This window comes from Uloborus diversus, chromosome 2, assembly GCF_026930045.1.
Source record: "Uloborus diversus isolate 005 chromosome 2, Udiv.v.3.1, whole genome shotgun sequence".
NCBI classification, from domain to species: domain Eukaryota; kingdom Metazoa; phylum Arthropoda; class Arachnida; order Araneae; family Uloboridae; genus Uloborus; species Uloborus diversus.
The window spans coordinates 10,246,194-10,268,681 of record NC_072732.1 but is presented as its reverse complement, the minus strand read 5'-3'; the positions used below and the strand labels follow the sequence as shown (position 1 = coordinate 10,268,681).

The 22,488-nt window shown below is 33.8% G+C and overlaps 1 protein-coding gene across 1 annotated transcript in view; it reads left to right on the top strand.

Moving 5' to 3' along the window:
* The first annotated feature begins 1,347 nt into the window (after positions 1–1,347).
* LOC129216860 (coiled-coil domain-containing protein 130 homolog) overlaps positions 1,348–22,488 on the top strand; it is a 38,186-nt gene continuing 17,045 nt past the window's right edge. Inside the window, exons 1-4 of the mRNA XM_054851074.1 lie at positions 1,348–1,539; positions 11,943–12,076; positions 15,234–15,408; positions 18,439–18,523. Of these exons, the coding sequence (XP_054707049.1) occupies positions 1,537–1,539; positions 11,943–12,076; positions 15,234–15,408; positions 18,439–18,523 (397 nt within the window). The 5' untranslated portion in view covers positions 1,348–1,536. The remainder of the gene's footprint in view (positions 1,540–11,942; positions 12,077–15,233; positions 15,409–18,438; positions 18,524–22,488) is intronic.

Below are 22,488 nucleotides of genomic sequence, written 5' to 3'. Positions count from 1 at the left end.
GCGTTTTCCAGGGGGGGGGAGGGGTCAAAGTGTGCATAATGCACATTATACCAAAAAACAACCAGAACCACCCCCATTTATACGTTAACACATTAATTTCTCAAAGCCAAGAAAGAGGGTCAAATGCCAACTCCTTCCCCTCTAAATGACGGGCCAGCTTCTCAGGTTGAAGTTGCATTTAAGAAATTTAACGACGAGAGCACGGGTAAACGAAATATATGATCGAATATAATGTGCATTATATCAAGCATCCGCAGCAAAAAAAAAAAAAAATGGTAGGATATTGCAAAAGAATTCAACCTACCTTTGCTACGTTTAACTATAGGATTTACTTAGCAAAAAATTTGTATTTGCAATACTACAAATGATTCATTCTCTTCCGAAGCACTATATCGTCACCCCAGAGCAACAGTAGGATATCTTAGTGTTATTCCTAGGATTAGATGTCTTATACTAATGCTCTGAGGCAACGAAATATATCCAAAAGTATGGCACGTACAACGATGAAGAATATATGAAAAGAAGCACAAACTCATCAAGATTTGGAATCGCTTTAACCATCAGGTAAGTAATACGGGTGCAATATTTTTAAAATGACGACAAAACAAGAAACTTTTTTTCGCGTGTTACAGTATGCGGGAAGATTTCGATTATTGGGAATCTGGCGATCTTTCTTCATTGGCTTCAATTTTTGGCTCCAGCACCTGCACGAGAAATATTTTTCATTGCAAATCTAAACAAAGAGAAAGGAAACATCTATTCACATAGGGTTACAATAAATCAGCAGGGTTACCAAAACAAAATTATTTATGCCAAAAATAAGACGACCGCGCCAGATTCCCAATTATCGAAATATCCCCCAGTATACGTGCTGTTCATCTATTTTTGCAGTGCTTTGGGAACACACATTAATTGAGATATACCTTAATTTTGACCTAGAAGAGCAACTGCCCAACTAGCAATGAAATTACGGTGTTTTATTATACAATGCAAAAATGCTTTTGAAATTAAAGTATTAAACAATGACTTTTCTTAAAAATCTTTCTTTGATCTGCGTCACTGGATTCCATACTCGTCACTAGCTTTCCATATAGTCCCTCACAGTGGGGCCCAGCTTCCTGATTTTTACAAAGTATTTACACAGCTGTACATAAAACTGAAAAAGTACATATATTTCCTTTTTTTGTGCTGCACATTCTTTCCTGTATTGTTTCTAATCAATACTTTCTAAATATTATGGAGGGGAAACGCTAAGCTCGTAATGTTGCAAACGAATCGGGATTTTGAAAAGAAGAGGAGTTCCTTAGCATTCTTAACTCTCTTCTTACTGACATTCTTTTGCGCTAATGTAATGTAGTATAATGTGAAATGGAGAAAATTAGCTAATGTAATTAATTCCAAATGTAATTTAAATATGAAAATGAGTTTATACGATAGAAAAAAAGTGTTGAATTGATAATTTTACTTCATAGTTAAATTTATGCTTGTTTCATAAAGTTCAGACGCTTCTGCTAATCAAAAAAGGAGGAAAGAAAAATGGTATGTTTCAAGTAAACAAAAACTTCCCATTCAGTTTTTTTTGCATAATGAAAATGCAGAGTTGCACTTTGTTGAAAAACATTGTCGTATGATTTTCCAAATTCGAACTGGTTTTCGACCTTTTATTTTAAGTTCTTAGCTACTGAGTGAAATCTGTACCTGAGGCATTCCACGGTATTTTTGACATTTATGTAGAGTCCGTAACGTGACCTTTTTTGCCATAACTTTTTAATTTACTGTTTGATTAGCATATTATTTTATTTTGATCTTTTCCTACTAACACCAGCTCAAAATAAAATAATTTGCAAATCAAACGGTAAATTAAAAAGTTATGGCAAAAAAGGTCACGTTACGGACTCTACATAATGTCAAAAATACCGTGGAATGCCCCACCTACTACTGCAGATTTGTTTTAATTTGAAAAACAGAGTGACATTTATTTCTAATTACTTGCTGCTAAAATACTATAATGTATTGTATTGTCTATTGTATACGCTTGCATGATGCTCTATCACAATATCGAATGATGTCGTCTATTTTGATTTCCCTTACTAAACGAAGAATCTTTGTAATGTTGTAGTTGAATTAATTTTTGTTAATGGCCCTACGTTTTATATAGAAATTTGCTCCTGTTTGCTGGATATCTATTTTAGCATACTGTATCTAATTTTTTTTTGGAAAATAGTAGGGGAAGATGAGGCACCTTGGGACACTATAAATTTGAGCTTTAACTTTGTAAACAGAAATTAGTTCTCTTAGGACATCATTGATGGCAGCGGGATCTACTCTTCAGGGTACTTTGGAATTTCTCACACGAACAGGAAAAAACTGATCACATTTTCTTTGTCTTGAAAGGCGGGGAGTTGCATTGATAGGTCAGGCCTGTGTCCAGGATTTCATAAAGGGAGGGGTTGAAACTTTTTACCAATGTAACTTACGTTGTCAAAAGAAAAACTAACTACGCGTGTTGAATAGTTCATTTTAGTTCGATAACTAGGCTTTTTTTTTTAAAGGAAATCTTATCTGTACAGTTGAACATTTTGTAAAAGCACACATATTTCTTTTGTGCCACCTAATGCTAGTTTTTTTTCTTTTATTTTTCCATCAAATAACATTGAACAGGAATTTAATGATAATAAAAATTGTATTAAAAAAAATTGCTGTTTCACATAGAAACATTTTTCTAATGTGTGAAACGACTAGTTCATCCAACACTAAAGGCGTACCATTAAAAAAAAAATAGTAAGCAAAGTAATTATTTTCCATGCCCCTAAGTTTTTTTTGGGGGGGGGGGGGGTACGTCATTGTCTAATATTCGTTTAGATAATTTTCCCCTGCATGCTTATAGCGTTGCCGGACTCTCCAGCCATTCCATTTTTTCAAGCGCTTAGAAGCGAAAGGGCTTGGGAATCCTACAATTGAGGAAATGTTAATTGTTAAACATGGGGAAATATTAAAGAGGGTGAATACTGTATCAGAGTTTAACTCTAAAATTAATTAAAACTTAAAATACGTTTTGGAAAATCGTTTAATGATTCATTCATTTTTTTTTCATTGGGAGGGGTTTAATCCATAAAACTCTCCCCTTGGACACGGCTCTGGGTAGTTTCATTATAAAAATTTTTAAGTAGGAAATGAAATAAATTCAATCAGAGCATGTGGAAATTAAAACATGTTCTTTCATAATAATTTAAAAGTTAAAAAATGTATTGTGCTGCTTAGTCTAACTTTTAAAAAAGATCATACAATCTAAGCAAGGCAGGTTGGAATACGCAGTGGTGGTGCAGGTTAGGACACTGTCCCAAGCTGCTCCACCAATGTACAGTACAGAAAAAGCCTGTTTCATTGTACTTAATAAATCTGATGAGTTTAAATGAAGTTAAGTTGAGAAAATGCTACTGTTTTACAGATAATTGATTTTTTATTTCTAGGTAAAGTATTGAAATATTAAAATAACACTAATGGGGAGATCTAGAAAAGAAAATAGGAAATTCCCTGCTGTTCATGCGTCTGCTCTTGAAACAGCAGCAGAAAACTACATCTATTCAAACACAACTGATACGAATTTGTAATGTAGCCAATGGGTTAATGTGCAGTACGACAATGATGTTTTTCGAGGAGTAATAACACAAACTGCTCACAATCAATACAAAGTAAAATGCTTAATACCAATCAAAATAAAGGATTTGTTTAAGTTTGAACCGGAAAAGCAATTGTATGGTATGCAAAGGAACAAATAATAGGAAACGTTATAGCCAGGGTTGGCTTTCTGCCGGCAGAAACTAGTTTTTGCCGTGCCAGTCAGGGTTGGCCGAATTGGACCCAATTGGGTTGGACCCAATGGGTTTTTTTGAAAAAACCCATTTAAAAAAACCCATTATTTAACCCACTTTTGGGTTTTTTTTTAAATTTTCTGAGAAGTTTTTAAAAAAATTAATTAATTTAAATACTTTTACAATTTAAACTTCATTTTTATTTGTTCTTCACCACAGATAAAGAACAAAAAAATGAATTTAGAACTTGAATAGTATTTCTTAACTCTTAACGGCATTAAAAAAATACTTCAGATTTTAAATAAATGTATTTAACTTTTTTCTTTAACTGGTCAATAAATAACTCAAATTATATTGACCAAGTCCTGTCAGTCTGATTTTCTCAATATTTGTAGATTGTACAGAGGAAACTAATTTAGTTAAAAGGCTTTCATGTGAATTATTTTCTGCTAACCAACACATCACAAATATCGAATAAACACAAGGTATATTTTTTAGAAATAAACAGATTTTTCAAACGGTCGACAGAAAACAGAACAGGTGCAGTATTTTCATTATCTTACGAAAAAGTTTAATATTTCTTACTCTGTACACAGAAATAGAAAAACATGCAACATACAGTTCAAAGAAATATCTTGATTAAGCTGGAATTCAGTAAAAAGGGATTTAAACTACTTGAGGTTCTACAGTAGTTTTACATAACAAAATAAAATACAATTAAGTAAAATGCAAAAAAAAAAAAAATGTAGTAATTAAAAACGTACAATAGATTTTATCACTCGAGAAGTAACTTTACCTTAACTGTTGGTAATAATGAAAATTAAAAAATCTGAAACTTCACCATTCTTGGGTTTTTTCGTCTTTTATATTTTTCTCCAGAAAATGCTGAATTTTAACTAGTTTTCCAGCTTTTTTTACCCGAAGACAATTTTTGCACATTGTCCATATACTTACGCTACAATATTCTATAAGTACCCCCACATTTTCCTTAAAAAAAGACAAAAAAACCCACATTTCTTTTAAAAAAACCCAACTTTAGTTGGGTTTTTTTTTGGGTTTTATTTAAAAAAACCCAAAAAACCCTGGGTCCATGGGCTTTTTTAAAAAAACCCGGGTTTTTGCCAACCCTGGTGCCAGTGGCAGAAACTGGTTATAACCGGTAAAAACCGGCAGAAACTGGCAAAAACTTTAAAATGTCTTTAATAACTCAAGTACCTAATTAGTAAATGATATTTGTTTAAGTAAACTAAAAAATTAAATATCATTTCATCATTAAAACAAAATAAAATCCAATTCTAGTGCCCTTGATTTAGTTCAGAAAGGGAACTTTTCAATTGCAGAGGCTCATAGTATTTGTATTAGTTTAACAAAGGATAAAAAATCATATGGGGGTGCTTAGGAAAGAGGAGTGACATACAGAATTAAACAGGCATTACTGATTGTAATTTGCTCACTTACCTATATGCTTCCTCTAAATTGTTTGTGATTGAAATTATCATGTCATGTGCTTCAAGAAGAAAGTGCCAGAATTTTACTTGACTAAATTTTGTACCTAATGTCACAGCTTTGCAAAACAAATTGGCCCCATTTCTCAAAACTTGTTTTTCCAGTCAAATTTTTACCACAAGCCCAGTTACTACATGGTGAACCAGTTATACAATAGATGAAAGTTTCACGAACATTGCTTGCTCCTTGATGCATTGTCTGCTAGCTCTTCTGTTTCAAGAATATTCTAAAATTTCTCATTTGTGCGTATTAAATTGAGAACCTGTTTAAATTTTTGAAACCAGCTTTTCTAAGAGGCAATTGCAGGGTTCAAACAATGTAACATTTGATTAAGGTGAAAAAACAACGTAAATAAAGCACAAATATTCGAGAAAATACAGCATATAGCTATTTCAAATTAATTAATTTGAAATAGCTATATGCTGTATTTTCTCGAATATTTGTGCTTTATTTACGTTGTTTTTTCACCTTAATCATATTGTAGCACAAAGCTTATATGATAATTTTTCATTTAATGTAACATTTGATTTCGAATTGTGATAATTTTGTAATAAAATTACAGTGCATTGGTTAACAATTATTTTTTGTATGCATTTTCTATTGTATATCAAGAATTTATTTTTCATTTTGTGAGTTTTTGCCAGTTTCTGCCGCAAAGTGGCAGAAAGTGGTTTTTGCCATGCCGGTTTTAACCGGTTTCTACCAGTGGTTTTAACCGCCTCGGCAGAAACTTGCCAACCCTGGTTATAGCTCCCACACTGGTCAATTCCAGAGGGTTTTATAGGTTTTAAAACTTTTTTCAATTTTTGTTTTCTGTCATATAATGTAACCTTTTAGTGTTTAATCATCTTGTAACCACTAAATAGTGGGGAAAAGTTTTAAAAGATGATGGTTAAAGAAAAAATACAAAAATTTGCATAAAATTGTACACACGTCATGTCTGTCACAAAACCTTGTCATGTCTATCACGATGATCTATTTTTTATAATAATTTACTATTCATAAATTTCTTAATATTTTTCTTCCTGCTTGAGAGATCCAAATCAGATCTTCATTCCCAAAAAATTCTAGACTTGAAATGCATACCAATTAAGAGCAAATTGTAATAATGTATGGTCACTCAGAATCTATGTCACAATTTTGTCATGTCTGTCATGGCACATTTTAACCCGTAAAATTAAAAGTATTTTCTCTTAAACTAAAATTTTAGTGTTTTTTTATTATTAAGGCATATATCTACATCAATCCATGGCACTTTTTTTCTGATCAATAAATATTTACTATTTTAAAATCAGCAAAAAAGTTGTCTTATGTCATGTCTGTCACACAAATGGAATTCACAAGTAGTAAGATTTCAATTATTTAAGATGACAATTATTAGGATTATTGCTGGTGTCCCAAGCACCAGCAATAATTGGTTACATCCCCCCAAGGTTGGGATGTTGTAATGACTTTTTAATTTTTTTTTTAATGAAAATTTAATTTGATGAAATTATGGAGTGAAACAAATTTTGATTGAAGCAGAAATGTCTAAATTGAATGTCAGCTAAGTTTGGTGAAAATTGGTTTGAAAGTAAAATTTCTAAAAATCATTATCTTAAAAGTGTCCCAAGATGCACCACCCTCCCCTATAATACATTGAGACACGTATTACTGTTTTCACCATCTGTACCTTTCTTCAGACGTTCTCTTAGCACAATGGCAAATATAGAATGCTTCTTTTTAGAAAGCTGAAGTTATTAAAGTTTGTTTCCTTGACATCGCCTACAGTTTATCATTGAAGTAATAAATTCGAACCTGTTTGTCTCAAAATTTACGGTGCAGAGAGTGAATGAAATTATCTTCAACTAAATTCGAATTAAAAGCGTTCTTTAAAAAATTGTTTGCTGTGTTACAGGGTTGGCAAAAACCCGTTTTTTTTTTTTTAAACCCATGGCACCAGGGATTTTTGGGTTTTTTTAAATAAAACCCAACTAAAGCTGGTTTTTTTTAAAAAGAAATGTGGGGTTTTTTTTTTTGTCTTTTTTTAGGGAAAATGTGGGGTACTTGTAGCATATTGTGGTGTAAGTATATGGACAAAGCACAAAAATTGTCTTGAGGTAAAAAAAGCTGGAAAATTCAGCGTTTTCTGAAGAAAAGTATATAAAAGACGACAAAACTCAGGAATGGTGAAGTTTCAGATTTTTTTTAGTTTCCATGATTAGCAACAGTTAAGGCAAAGTTACTTCTTGAGTGATAAAATCTATTGTTCGTTCGTTTGTTTTTAATTACATTTTTTTTTTTTTTTTTTTTTTTGCATTTTACTTTATTGTATTTCATTTTGTTATGCAAAACTACTGTAGAACCTCAAGTAGTTTAAATCCCTTTTTACTGAATTCCAGACAAAGACATTTCTTTGAATTTTATGTTGCCTGTTTTTCTATTTCTGTGTACAGAGTAAGAAATATTAAACTTTTTCGTAAGATAATGAAAACACTATACAACCTATTCTGTTTTCTGTCCCATCATTTGTAAAATCTGTTAATTTCTAAAAAAATATACCTTGTTTATTCGAGATTTGTGACGTGTTGATTTGCAGAAAATAATTCCCATGAAAACCTTTTAGCTAGAGTAGTTTCCTCTGTACAATCTACAAATATTGAGAAAATCAGACGTGACAGGACTTAGTCAAGATAATTTGAGTTATTTATTTAAAATCTTTGAAGTATTTTTTTAATGCCATTAAGAGTTAAGAAATACTATCAAAGTTCAAAATTCATTTTTTATGTCCATTGTCTGTGTTGAAGAACAAATAAAAAAGTTTAAATTGTGAAAGTATTTAAATTAATTAAATTTTTAAAAACTGCTCAGAAAATTATAAAAAAAAACAAAAGTGTACTAAATAATGGATTTTTTTTTCAAATAAACCCATTGGGTTCAATCCGGCCAACCCTGCTGTATTATAAAGCTCCCCAAGGATTTTTGTGTCTGTGGTAGGAAATACTTTCAACTCGACAGGTTCGCAGGCCTGTCATTTCAAAGTTTCCTCTGGGAAGGGAAGCATAGAAGAGTAGCTCATCTTCATATTATAGAGAAAATAAAAACCGTCAAAATCTATGCCAAAAAGCAGCATTAAATTTTATTTTTAGAATCAAGTGGGGGGGGGGGGGATAATTTGCTTCCCTAATACAGTCAAACCTCGTTAACATGAACTCGACGGGGAAGCCAAAATATTTCCGGTTAACTGAATTTCTCGTTAACCGATTTCGAAGTTTACCGGATTTCGTGTAAGCAGACGGGTTTTTTTTTTGTTTTGTGCCTCAGAAAATTTAGGAAGGAACCAAAGTACCTTAGTACAAAAATGTTCATACAAGCATAAAAATTTATAGTTTAAGGCAGTAGTAGCTAGTGTCTTGGAAAAGTGAGGGGGCCAGATCATGGGTGCACTCATAGCCCCCCCCCCCCCCCCAGTTTCTGAAAAAAAAAATTTAATTTTTCTGAAAATTATTATTTGTGTTAAATAAATAAAATTAAATTCATTTTAAACACAGGAAAAGCTACAACTTACTTAATAAGTAAATCACGAACGATATTAATGACATTCAAGCTGTGTAAAATAAACAACATACGGGCAGAGTAACGAATTCTTCGGTCTCGGCGAATTCTGCTGTAAATATTGAGGTTCAATGCGTTGGTGTTGAGGGGAAAAAACACACACACACACACACAGAGATAGTCTGCTGCAGCGTATAAACCGCACTTCATTAATTTTACTTTTTTAACCGACAATCCGCGGATTATACGCAGAAAAATACGGTACAATCCATTGTTTTAAATTTCAAGCACATACGCAAAAAAAGAAAGGATAATAAATAAAAAAGTTATAAATTACTGTCTGAAAAAAGTGAGGGGGCCGGGGCCCCTCCCACGAGCTGCCTCTGGTTTAAGTAAGAAACACAAGAAATTCGAAACAGACAACGGATATTTGAATCATTTCTTTACATCAGTGCATTTTCAAACCATGGCCCTACTGAATTTCCGCTTACTCTTTTAATTATTAAGTAGGGCCAAGTTCAAACATTTGCTTTTTCCTTGATCGCAAGACTGGATTTTCCCTGCAGTGGTGACGGGTAAAAAAAAACACTTTATCGCTTTTAGACCTTTAACCTCTACAATAGCAGAACAGGTGTCCGGGATTAGACTTTTTTTTGCGATGAAATTTAAAATCTAGGTTTTTCCAGTCACTTGGTGAAGATCCACCGTTCATTCAAGTTTTTTTACTGTAAGCATAGTCTGCAGTTAAAGTTAGTACTTTCTTGAAGCAACGTGGTTTTCTCATTTTCCTGCACAAGGAGAGGATTTTTTTCGATTTTCGAAAGTTATTTCCTGTAAAAGTATGGGGATTTTCTTTTTTCTTCGAGACCTTAAAATTGTCTTCGTCTTATGCGGGATTTCGTCTAAATCCTCTTCATGTTAAGCGACTGATTTAATACTAATTTGTAGCTTTATCTGACGGGGAATAGCATTTATTTCGCACTAAGCGAGTTCGCGTTAAGGAGGTTCGACTGCAGTCCAAATAATGGGTCTACAGGTATTGACTCTTATCAAAGGATATGATCAGTGACCTAACCAGAAAATTTTTTTGGAGTGGGATATAGTTTAATTTCGTAGAAAGATATGGGGTTAGTTTTGATCACTTTCTATGCGGTAGAAAAATGGCATCTTTCTCTGTTTCGGGGAAATGTATCCTCAAATTCCCCCTTGGATTTGTCACTGAGAATGATTACCGGTTTTCTTTTTTTGCTAGTCTTTTTTTACCTTTCCATTTTAACCTAGTCTGAATTTACCTTTAACCCTGCAAAAAATAGTTTTGAGGCATTCCTACTGATAGTGGCTGTACTATTAAATGTGACAAATTTTGTTATGAATCATAATAACATTTTCATTTTGCTGATTGTTGTTTGTCCAATGCTTTCTTTTTTTTGTAACTTTTTTTTATATATACACTACTAGCCATTAGAAATGTTACAGCAAGAAGAAATTGCCAGAATGAAGCTAAATTTTGCACATGTGGTAGCGAAATTGACGTTAGAAAGTGATTACAAAGTGAAAGCAAACTGATCATTTATTGTTGGAAAAATCTCAAATGAATAGAGGTTTTAAGTACCCTGTTAATCCACCTCTAGCGTGAATGTACGATGTACAAAGCGATACAATCGGCATTAAGGCATAGCAGTCTCCTACGATATCCTACTTCATCTCGTGCCATAGTTGCTGTAAACGAGCCACTCATTCGATCAAACTCATACGCATGTGTTGGCATTAACGACGGGGCTCCCAGGAGCCATTTTTTAACATGACAGTGCTCAGTCACACACAGCAAGGGTGTCAAGGGATTTCCTCTTCCTCATTTTCACTTTCTCTGGTCTGCGCGATGCACTGATTTGTCACGAATACAGCATATCTGGGATCACTTGAGATGGTAAATTAGACAGCCTCTACGTTTGATCGAATTAGTGGCGATCGTTTACAGCAACTGTGGTGCGAGAGGACATAAGACATCGTACGAAACTGCTGCGCCTCAATGCTCGACTGTATGGACTTACATTCACGCTAGAGGTGGCGCAAAAGAGTAACACTTAAACCTCTATTCATGTGGGATTTTTTCAGTTCTAAATGATCCTTTTGCTTTCATTTTGTAATCATTTTCTAGCATCAATGTTGCCATCAGGTGTGCAAAATTTTGTTTCATTCTGACAACTCCTTCTTGGTGTATAGCACCAGTAGTGTATATTCTAGAGTGCAGCTGAAAATTACTTTTGAGGATCAGGGTTTTCTTTGTTTCATTTATCAATTTATTTAATGAAAATATGAAAATACGATTAATTTAGTTTTGAAATGATGATTTTCTTCCGAAAGAAATTTTAGATGAGTGCTTATAAGTACAAACACAAATACAAAAGTGACGACCAGCAACAGGCTCGGACCCAGCTAGACTGGTCCTAGTCAATTTACAATCCCCAGTGAAGATCAATGGCCCTCTCAAAACTATCTACTCCCTTGCTCATTACCACCTCTTCCGGTAAACTGTTCCAAGGTTCCACTACCCTGCTATAATAATAATTTTTCCTAATATTCGTGTTAGCTTGAGATTTAAATGGCTTAAAACAATGATCCCTTGTCCTGTTTTCAGTGCTAAACTTCAGTCCCGTAACATCTTTCATTTTAATAAATTTAAACAACTGAATCATGTCCCCTCGGTCTCTTCTTTGCTCCAGACTGTACATTTTTAGCCTTCTAAGCCTGGAATCGTAGTCTAAATGAGAAATTCCATTTATTAGCCTTGTAGCCCGCCTTTGAACCCTTTCCAATACGTTAATGTCTTTCTTAAGATAAGGAGACCAAAACTGAACAGCATACTCCAAATGGGGTCTTACCAAACTTCTATATAAGGGCAGAAGAACTTCTTTAGATTTGTTTGAAATAGATCTATTGAGAAACCCAAGCATCTTATTGGCCTTGTAACTAGCAATGCTGCATTGTTGGCTAAATGCAGCCAACATTATGTTTGGAAATATGGAGGATATTAGTAACTATGAAATCTGAATATTAACTTTTGGCCCTTTTTTTTTCTTCATTCTCCAGGCGGAACGCAAGGCGGTGAACAAGTACTACCCACCGGAATGGACCCCGGCGAAGGGTTCCATCAACAAGTTCCGAGGCACCCACGCCCTGAGAGAGAGAGCGAGAAAGCTGCACATGGGCATCCTCATCATAAGGTGAGTGCTTTGTCGTTTGCTGTGTCACGGGCAGTTAATGGGTAGGCAAGGCAAGTTTTTCAGTTTTTGCAAAAGCAGCCACTTCTACTACAGTCGGACCTCCATATATCGAAGCAGCAAATTGCCGGAAAAAAATTCGATACGTAGAAATTTCAATACATGGAAACGATCTTGTTTTATCATAAAAATCACCTAAAACATTAAAATTGAAGCTAATTTTCGTGCATGAAACCCAATTTCTAATTTATACGAGCATCGGATTAAACGAAAGTTAATGACTGAAAAATGAACAGAAATTATATTTTTGTGCCTTCATGCATCTTGATTCTTCGGCAGTTCAACTTGATTCGCAACATGAGGGGATTTTCGCTTTGACAGTGTAATCGAGAGAAAAGTAAAAAATCAATCTACTTAACTTGAATGATTTTTACTGAAGCTAAAAGGACTAGGAATGATAATCGACAGACAAAAAGGAGAACGTGAAACTGATTTTACAGTGTTACTGGTTACCACTAAGATTTGAAATAAACCTGAGGGAATCTAAAAACTTCAGAACGGAACAACAACCTATCTACACACCCCTCAAATCCAGATTTCTCATGAGTTTCTTAGCAACCTTTAGTAAACATAATTTTCTCCTCTAACCTTCATTTTTCATGAGACAAACAGTCTAAAGTGAAAAAAAAAATCTACGAATGTCTCAAAAAAAATTCGATATATAGAGATTTTTTCGATGTATAGAAACAATTTCTCTATGTAATGAACATTGAAATTTACTGGGATTTCGATATATAGAAAATTTCGATATGTGGAAGTTCGATATATGGAGGCTCGACTGTAGTTTCTATACCTTGAATGGTTTCAACCATTGCTCACTAGGCATGCAAATTAATTGCCTTTCTTCTTCAATTCCAAAGGAAGAAGTTACGTCATATTAGAGTAGGTGCCAAACCAAATTTAGTTTCCATAATTTACTTATGCGTAGGATAGGAAGACTTGAACTAGAATGTTATTTTATTTCCAATAATATAGATTGAAAGTAAATATTATGATATTCAGTGGCGGTAATTCAGGAGGACCGCCTCCCCCTCTTTTTATGGTTCATTTATATATTTTATTTTCCAATTTAGGTACCAAAATTAGAAATTATAAAAAAAATCAGGAACGTAAAAATTTTCAGGACATAATTATTTGTTTTTCTTTGTATATCTGCTTACCAAACACTATTTAGCGCAAGCAGTAATTTATAGTTTATGTATTCAATGTTTAGATATTAGTAAATCAATTGTTTTACTTAAATAGTTATTTAATGAAATGATTACCAAGCCTTTGTGATATCTCAAAATACTTTTGGTAAATGATGTAAATCTAAGTGTTTCTTTGGGGAAAGTTATTGTGTACAAAATTCATCAATATCCTAAGAAATACTTGAATTTACATCAGTTACCACTCATCTGCTCTCAAAACCTACCTAGCAAAATTTTGAACCTTTTTTTTTTTCATTTTTTGCTGTCTATAAAAATCCTATGGCTTTTAGTTGTCGACTTTTTTAGCCCTCCCCCCCTTTTGGTCCCAATCATCGCCTTTGATGATATTGCACCTTATCTTAAACTTTAAGATGCACCTTTTGCTTCTTATAATTCGGGGACAGTGCCAGAGGACTGGAAGCTGGCTAACATTACACCGCTCTTCAAGAAAGGGTCTAAAGGGAGTGCGGGAAATTATAGACCTGTGAGTCTAACTTCGGTGGTTTGCAAAATTTTTGAAACATTGATGAAAATTAAGATAGTAACTTTTCTAGAGACTAATAATCTATTGACTAGTTTTCAGTACGGTTTCAGGAAAGGTAAATCTTGTGCAACTAATTTATTACATTTCTATGAGAAAGTTACCATGGCTTTGGACAATAAGAAGCCTGTAGATGTTGTTTACATTGATTTTCAAAAAGCTTTCGATAAGGTACCGCATGTTGCTCTACTTAGCAAATAAGCTGATATAGGAATAGGAGGGAAAACTTTCATTTGGGTAAAAAACTGGCTGACCCGAAGGAAACAAAGAGTAGTTGTAAGGGGAAATTATTCTAATTGGAGTGAGGTCTTAAGCAGGGTTCCTCAAGGATCAGTGTTAGGGCCTGTTTTGTTCATTGTCTTTATGATCAATATTCACAAAAATATTTCTGGGAACATGAATTGCTTTGCTGATGATGTCAAAGTTATGGGGAGTGTAGAAAATGAAGAACAAGCAAATCAGCTGCAAGAGGATCTAGATCATATTACGGAGTGGGCTGATAAATGGGGTATGGCTGTCAATGTTGGGAAATGTCGAGTGCTACATTTAGGGCATGGAAATAAGTGTACAAGTTATTATTTGCAAGGTTCAGTCATTAGTCAGGCAGACAAAGTTACTGATCTGGGGGTCTTAATAAGTCAGGGTTTAAAGTTTAGCTGACAGTGCAGCATTGCTAGTAACAAGGCCAATAAGATGCTAGGGTTTATCAATAGATCTATTTCAAACAAATCTAAAGAAGTTCTTCTGCCCTTATATAGAAGTTTGGTAAGACCTCATTTGGAGTATGCTGTTCAGTTTTGGTCTCCTTATCTTAAGAAAGACATTAATGTATTGGAACGGGTTCAAAGGCGGGCTACAAGGCTAATAAGTGGACTTTCCCACTTAGATTATGATTCCAGGCGTAGAAGGCTAAAAATGTACAGTCTCGAGCAAAGAAGAGACCGAGGGGACATGATTCAGTTGTTTAAATTTATTAAAACGAAAGATGTTACGGGGCTAAAGTTTAGCACCGAAAACGGGACGAGGGGTCATTGTTTTGAGCTATTTAAATCTCAGGCTAACACGGATATTAGGAAAAATTATTATTTTAGCAGGGTAGTGGAACCTTGGAACAGCTTACCGGAAGAGGTGGTAATGAGCAAGGGAGTAGACAGTTTTAAGAGGGCCGTTGATCTTCACTGGGGATTGTAAATTGACTAGGACCAGTCTAGCTGGGCCCAGAGCCTGTTGCTGGTCGTCACTTTTGTATTTGTATTTAAATTCTCTTATACTCTGATTTTAATTTTCTTAGAGATTTATCACCATGTAAAGATTCGAAAAAAGAAAAGTTGTTAAATACTATGAGATTTATTGAATTGTCTTCCCGTAGATTCGAAATGCCGTTCAATATCTGGTGCAACGGCTGTGAGAATCACATTGGCATGGGAGTGCGTTACAATGCGGAAAAAACCAAGGTGGGCATGTACTACACGACCTCCATCTACAAGTTCAGGATGAAGTGCCACCTCTGCAGCAACCACTTTGAGATACAAACTGACCCACAGGTAAGACATGAAGAAATACTTTTTGGTTTTACATTCATCTTGATTTTTTACTTCCTTTTCGCGAAAAAGAAAGTATTGTATTCGCGAAAAAATTTTCACTCAAAAATCGGCCTTAATTTCCAGTTTTCTCGCCCCCGAATGAATGTTGAGTTTTTTTTTTTTGGCCCGACCACACGTGGATTAGGCCTAGGAACCTACAGACATCAGAAATCAGGGTTCGTACGGGTCATGGAAATCCTGGAAAGTCATGGGAAATAAATAAACAAATTTCAGACCTGGAAAAATCATGAAAAATTAATATTTTCATAAAAGTCATGGAAATTTATTTCAAGTCATGAAAAAATGACTTGGGCAGTAAGAAAGCAACAATTGCTAAAAGAGCGCTAGAAATATTGAGTGATTTAGTAATATTGCATATAAATTGAACAATCTCAAAAACAAATCAGAGTTTTGGAATCCAATTTCATCCGCTTCTGTAACAGCCGCTCACCTTTTTTTGTGATGTGATTTTACTACTGAAGCATTACTAATTTTGGGCCCACCATTATTTTCAGTACTTCTTATATTTTATATTTCTGTAGTGGACTCTCACTTTCTTGATTTTGCCACGCCCCTCAAAAAGTGTAATTCAATTGCATCCGAGTTCGTTTCAACTACTTGCAAAAAGTTCATTATTAAATTTATCAGAGTTTATCTTGATATTTTGAAGGTTTTAAAATGAAGACTTGAGTCAGGCAATAAAACATAGAAATAGGGGAATTCTAATACTTTAAAACAGTAGTGCCCAACATATAGCTCGCAAAACTGATCCTTTTAGCTAGCTGAAATATCTTGTTTGGAAAAATGAATTTGCTGTAAAATTTGGCTTTACTTTAATGAACGAATATGCTGTCCACTTACATGAGTGATAAGATGCACTATTAACATCAAAGGGCAATGTTTTTGTGAAGTAAATTTATTATTTTAAACTTATTCGATTTTTATCCCATTCATTACTATTCTGCCCTATTTATTAAATATTTATTAGACATTTAAACAACAGTAATGCATTCATTATATTTTTATTTTACTTGAATTTATGTGATGAAGAAAAATAAGAATAACTATGCATATGTCGGGATTCGACTGTAATGTTATAACGCCAACTAAACAATTGCTTCAATTTGTTCTTCTTCCAGTCTTCAACTCCAATAATTTTACCGAAATATCTATTTTGACAGGAGCTGTTCAGTGAACAATGAGTTTTAGTGATTGAAAGTTTTGCAGAAGATCTACTTTCAGATCAAAAATTAATTTCGCTAAGTTAAGTCCCTTTCCCAAAGTGCGTTAGATTGTTTATCTTTGTTTGTGCACAAGGAGCGGAAACGTTTCCCTTTCAACTCATCTTGCCGTTATTTCTACATGTATTATCCAGGGTTGGCAAAAACCCGGGTTTTTTTAAAAAAGTCCATGAACCCAGGGTTTTTTGGGTTTTTTTAAATAAATCCCAAAAAACTCAACTAAAGCTGGGTTTTTTAAAAGAAATGTGGTTTTTTTTGTCTTTTTTTAGGGAAAATGTGGGTGCTTGTAGCATATTGTAGCGTAAGTATATGGACAAAGCACAAAAATTGTCTTGGGATAAAAAAAGCTGGAAAATTCAGCATTTTCTGAAGAAAAGTATAAAAGACGACAAAACCCAAGAATTGTGAAGTTTGAGATTTTTTAGTTTCCATGATTATCAACAGTTAAGGACAAGTTACTTCTCGAGTGATAAAATCTATTGTTCGTTTGTTCGTATGTAATTACTACATTTTTTAAATTTTAATATTTTTTTTGAATTTTACTTTATTGTGTATTTTATTTTGTTACGCAAAACTACTGTAGAAGCTCGAGTAGTTTAAATCCCTTTTTACTGAATTCCAGCTTAATCAAGACATTTCCTTCAATTTTATGTTGCCTGTTTTTCTACTTCTGTGTACAGAGTAAGAAATTTTAAACTTTTTCGTAAGATAATGAAAAAAAAAAAAAACTGTACATCCTATTCTGTTTTCTGTCCAATCGTTTGTAACACCTGTTAATTTCTAAGAAATATAATTTGTTTATTCGAGGTTTGTGACATGTAGGTTTGCAGAAAATAATTCAAATGAAAGCCTTTTAGCTAGAGTAGTTTCCTCTGTACAATCTACAAACATTGAGAAAATCAGACGTGACAGGACTTAATCAAGATAATTTGAGTTATTTATTTAAAATCTTTGAAGTATTTTTTTAATGCCATTAAGAGTTAAGAAATACTATCAAAGTTCAGAATTCATTTTTATGTCCATTGTCTGTGGTGAAGAACAAATAAAAAAGAAGTTAAAATTGTGAAAGTATTTAAATTAATTAATTTTTTTTAAATGCCTCAGAAAATTTTAAAAATCCAAAAGTGGGCTAAATAATGGGTTTTTTTAATGGGATTTTTTCAAAAAAAAAAAATCCACTGGGTCCAATCCAACCAACCCTGGTATTACAGTATACTCCCGATTATCCGCGGAATTGGGTGGCACAAGTCCCGCGGATAATAAAAATCGCGGATAACCGCAAAAAGACTAAAATGGGGGACAAATCAGGTAGAAATTGTCCTATCTCAAATTCTTAACTGTATTGATGCATAACACTTTCTGCAAACAGTGAAAATATATATAGAGTACAGTACAAATGTTTTGTATTTTTGCACAACCGAACTTAACATCAATAACAAACAAGTGTATGTACGATGAAGAACGCACAAAAATAATAATAATAATAATAATAATAATAATAATAAAATTAAATCAAAGCAATCAATCAAGCAAAAACAACTGAGTGTAAATTTACAATTTTTCAAAAAAAAAAAAAAAAGCCACTGGTATTCGCTTTTTACTGCGAAAATACATGTTCGTGATTGTTGATTGATTCGCGGATAATCCGCCCCGCGGATAAACCGCTCGCGGATAATCGGAAGTCTACTGTATCTGCATGCACCATTTATTGGTGTTCAACTTTTAATGTTTGATTCTGTTTCGTTTTCAGAACTTAGATTATGTGATCTTGGATGGCGCCAGACGCCAAGAGAGACGCTGGGATCCCACTCAAAATGACCAAGTGGCTCCAGACGGTGAGTTGGGTCATGATGACTATCTGTTCGTTTTCTCTCTCAAAACACATTTCAAGAATGAATCTCTGATTTGTAGATGACTATTTATTTTTGAAATCAAACGTATTTTCAGTGTTCAGTCAGGGCCCAATACAGGCTGATTTTGGTACCGTTTTTCGGTACCTTCACAAAAATCTTGTTTTGAAATAGGTACTTTCACAAAAATCAAGTAATAAAATCAGGTAGCTTCACAAAAACATCGAAAATTTCACGAAAATTCGCATTTTAAAATATCAAATTTGTTTCTCTGTTTAAAGCAAAATTTACTTATAAAGTAAAATTCCAAGCAGGTTTATATGTACAATCGCTTAAATAGCAACCTTTTTGTGGTATTTTGACTAATTTTTAGCTGTCTCTCGCCAAAGTGAATTTATGCAATATTATCGCAATCTTTTAACCTGTTTTGGGGAACCGTTTTTCTCATAATTTCCAATATTGTACACAGTACATAGTCCATTAAGCTGAAATTACGATGGTATTTTTGGTACTTCTTAGGTTTTTAGCTCCCCCCTCCCCTCCCCAAAAAACGAAACCTGTTAAAAATAATACTAGATGACATTTACGCTTTTCAAACTAAAATTTCACTTGTTCTACTTCTCTTTTACAAAAATAGGATGCCTCTAAAAGTTCACAAAAACAGTGCTGATAAAAAAAAAAAAAAAAAAAAAAAAAAAAAAAAAAAAAAAACTTTCACAAAAATAGAATGATGCAACACTTTCACAAAAATAGGTAGCGAGAAAAATATCCTGGTTTGGCCCCGTCAGTACTTTCACTGGACTTGAAAGTCTTTGAATCAGACTGTGTAACTATCAATAAAAGTACCCATCAATACTTTTAAAAATGTGAGTCAACTCAGAAATTTAAAAGTAAACATTTTTCCAATCATGTTTACAGCTGCTTCTCGCCATGCGATATAAACAAAATAAATAATTGTAAAATACAGCGGTGCCCTCTGGCGACCAGCCAGAAAAATGTGCTGCTGGAGTCGTTTAACTTCCTTAAAAATTAATGTGCATCATGTGTATAGCATATATTTGTAAATTTTCTATTTTACTTATAAAAAAAATGTTGTTACTGTAATTGCTTTCTTTCCAACAATTAATGACACCCTATATAATTATTTTGTAAGTGGTTATCTGCTTCCTTTTTCTCTCAATTGATCTTCACTTTTGAATTTTTTGACAGTAATTTAGGTCAAACTTCTTTTACGTACATCATTCTGTGCCTAAAAGTAAATCACCCATGGAATTTATGTTTTATTAAGATTAAAAAAAGTGATTGTTCTTTTTTGGAATTTGATCTTAGTAAGCAATGATGATCGGGAAGAAGTGAAGAACACCAAACTCAGGTGTTTAGAATATGAAAAGCACAAAAGGCTAAAATAGCAAATTCTTAATTTTTCTCTCGAAAATTGAAACCCCCCTCAAGTACATATTTAGTGGCACGTTCAACTTAAAACATTAAAATCTAGCTCTTGCGATTAAAAAATATAAGTTTGCAAATTAGGATCGAATTTTTTCAAATGCTAAATGGTGTTTTTCTGCTTTGCGATGTGTTTTATTAACTGCAGCTTGACTTATATTTTGTAATAATTTTAAGATGTTGTAATGTGCATATTCTGGAACCTTTTAAATAATCAGGTTACAGTTGGCACTTCCAAGAAAGATGTCACCCGGGGTAAACTGCCCTTTCCGCTACTGGTTTATTGTACTACTAGCCGCCTGCGGCGACCAGCTGGTCGGCCTTTTTGCGCAATTCGCCCTTTTGCGCCAGGGTTGCCGCCTTCAGCGGCTGCTTAGACAATTTAGCGACGGTATTAAGCAATGTTTTTCTCTATATATCAATATTATCATTCGCCTTTTTACCCCAATGTTGGCTTCTTCGGCGGCTGCTTAAATAAATTTTGTGTTGAATAAAGTATTTTCTAGATCTATCTCTCGTTATTTCCCTTGAAATATTTTTAAAGGGGAGGGAGGCGCGAAGGGCATATTCTTTATGCAAATTTTGTTGGAAAATAACAAAAAGCACTTCCACTTTTATTTGAAAGCATTGTTTTTTCAAAGTCATGGTGTGTGTTTGTGTGTGGGGGGGGGGGGGGCTATTGATCCCGCGTTGAAGTTCCTCTATTTCTTACTGTCCATCTACTGTATCAAAAAAAAAACGTTCCCCGTAGTGTGCAAAAATCAGTGCGTGCAAAAGATAAAAAAATCACCGCTTTTATTGAATTAAAATGCGCACAGATATTTGACCAAAAATACAAAACGTCCAGAAAAAAGAAAAAAAAAGTTGGGAAAATTAAGATATGAAATCTCTGAACGTTTTTTAAAAAAAAAAGTGAAGAGAAAGCAAACGATTTCAGTTAGGTCACATGATGGGGAAGTGGGGAACTTAGCCGGCAATGCTTACAGGTCGCATCGTGTTCTGCATTTAAAAATTTGTAAAAAAAAAAAACTTTTGCGTATTTTTAAAAGCTTTTTTCTTCTGAAGGGGGCGGAATGTTTTTACTACTACCAACTAAAATTTTGGAATTGAGGGCTCAATACTTTTTGCAGGATGGGTTTCGAAAAAAACTAAACCCAGAAAAAAATTCGAAATAAAGGTTTTTTCAAAATTTTATAAAAAATACAAAAATTGCTCTATGTTCAAAATTTTTTCATTCATCATATTTAAAATTAAATTTCCTACAGTATAGTACAAAAAATATTTGTGTGGTGCAGTTGGTTCGGGGTCTGTGAGGTAAAAAGTACTAAAAAGTGCAAAAAAACGCTTAAAACATTAAATAACTTTTTTCTAATAAAAATATCAAAAATCGAAGCCCGAGGTGCACATCTTCAGCAAAAACTGCACCAGTATACCAAATTTCATCTTTCTAGGCCTTACCATTTTCCTGGGGTACGCACCACAAACACACACACACACAAACATCTTATTTCATTATATGTATAGATTTTATCTCTGAAGTTACAAATAAAAGACTGAACAAACATAACTCGAGGGGCAGTCTAACTACCAAACAGCACGACCTTGAGGGTCACGGATCTGGATGAAATTCTAGATTTAGGTTAATTCCCACTCAATATGAGGCAAGGACAGATACAAGGGAGGGGCGATGGGGGTGATCGCCCCCTCCTTGAGCCGAGATACAAAGAACTTTCTTCAGGTATATTTTCGATATTAAAGTTCCAAAAACGCAATTTTACATATTCTTCGATGGTGTTAGGAGAAAGGGAGCTCTTCCTCGGAATTCTTCCCGAATTGAAGTCATAAAAACTCAATTGTAGTCTATCTCTTATTGTTGTGGGCTAGGAACCAGAATATTCTACAGGTTTTTTTTTTTTTTTGAAATTTAATTTCCAAAACCTCAATTTTACACGATCTTAGATGATATTAGAAATAGATTCAAGGACACCCCGTGGATATTTTTTGAAAGAAACACAAGTGTATAATAACCTTTGATCACCTAATGGTAAACGATGAGGTTCAGTACACCCATTCGAAAAATTTTAGAAACTGAAGTTCCAAAGAGTGAAGAGTAAAATACAATCTCCCCCTCCTTGAACATTTTCTTGATCCGCCTTTGATATGAAGCCAGGTAAAGCGGTTTGATACTGCATAGGCCCTAGTTCAGTCACAATGAGGGTCCGAAGTTTTTCGTTTAACTCCAGAAGAGCAATGGTTTTCCTTTGAAATAAACCTTTTCCCTCTCTTTTCTTGATATTGCATTGCAGTATTGCCCAACTGAATGCATTTACAGTATAGAGTAAATTTTTCTACCCCAACGTTTTACCAACAAGAGACGTGACAGATGTTAGGAGAGCAAATATTGTGCCGAAATTTTAAATTCCAAAGAAAATACTATTGCACTTCCGAAGCCAAACTAGCAAATTTAGACCCCTGCCTTGGTGTCAAGCTAAAGCCTATGCACT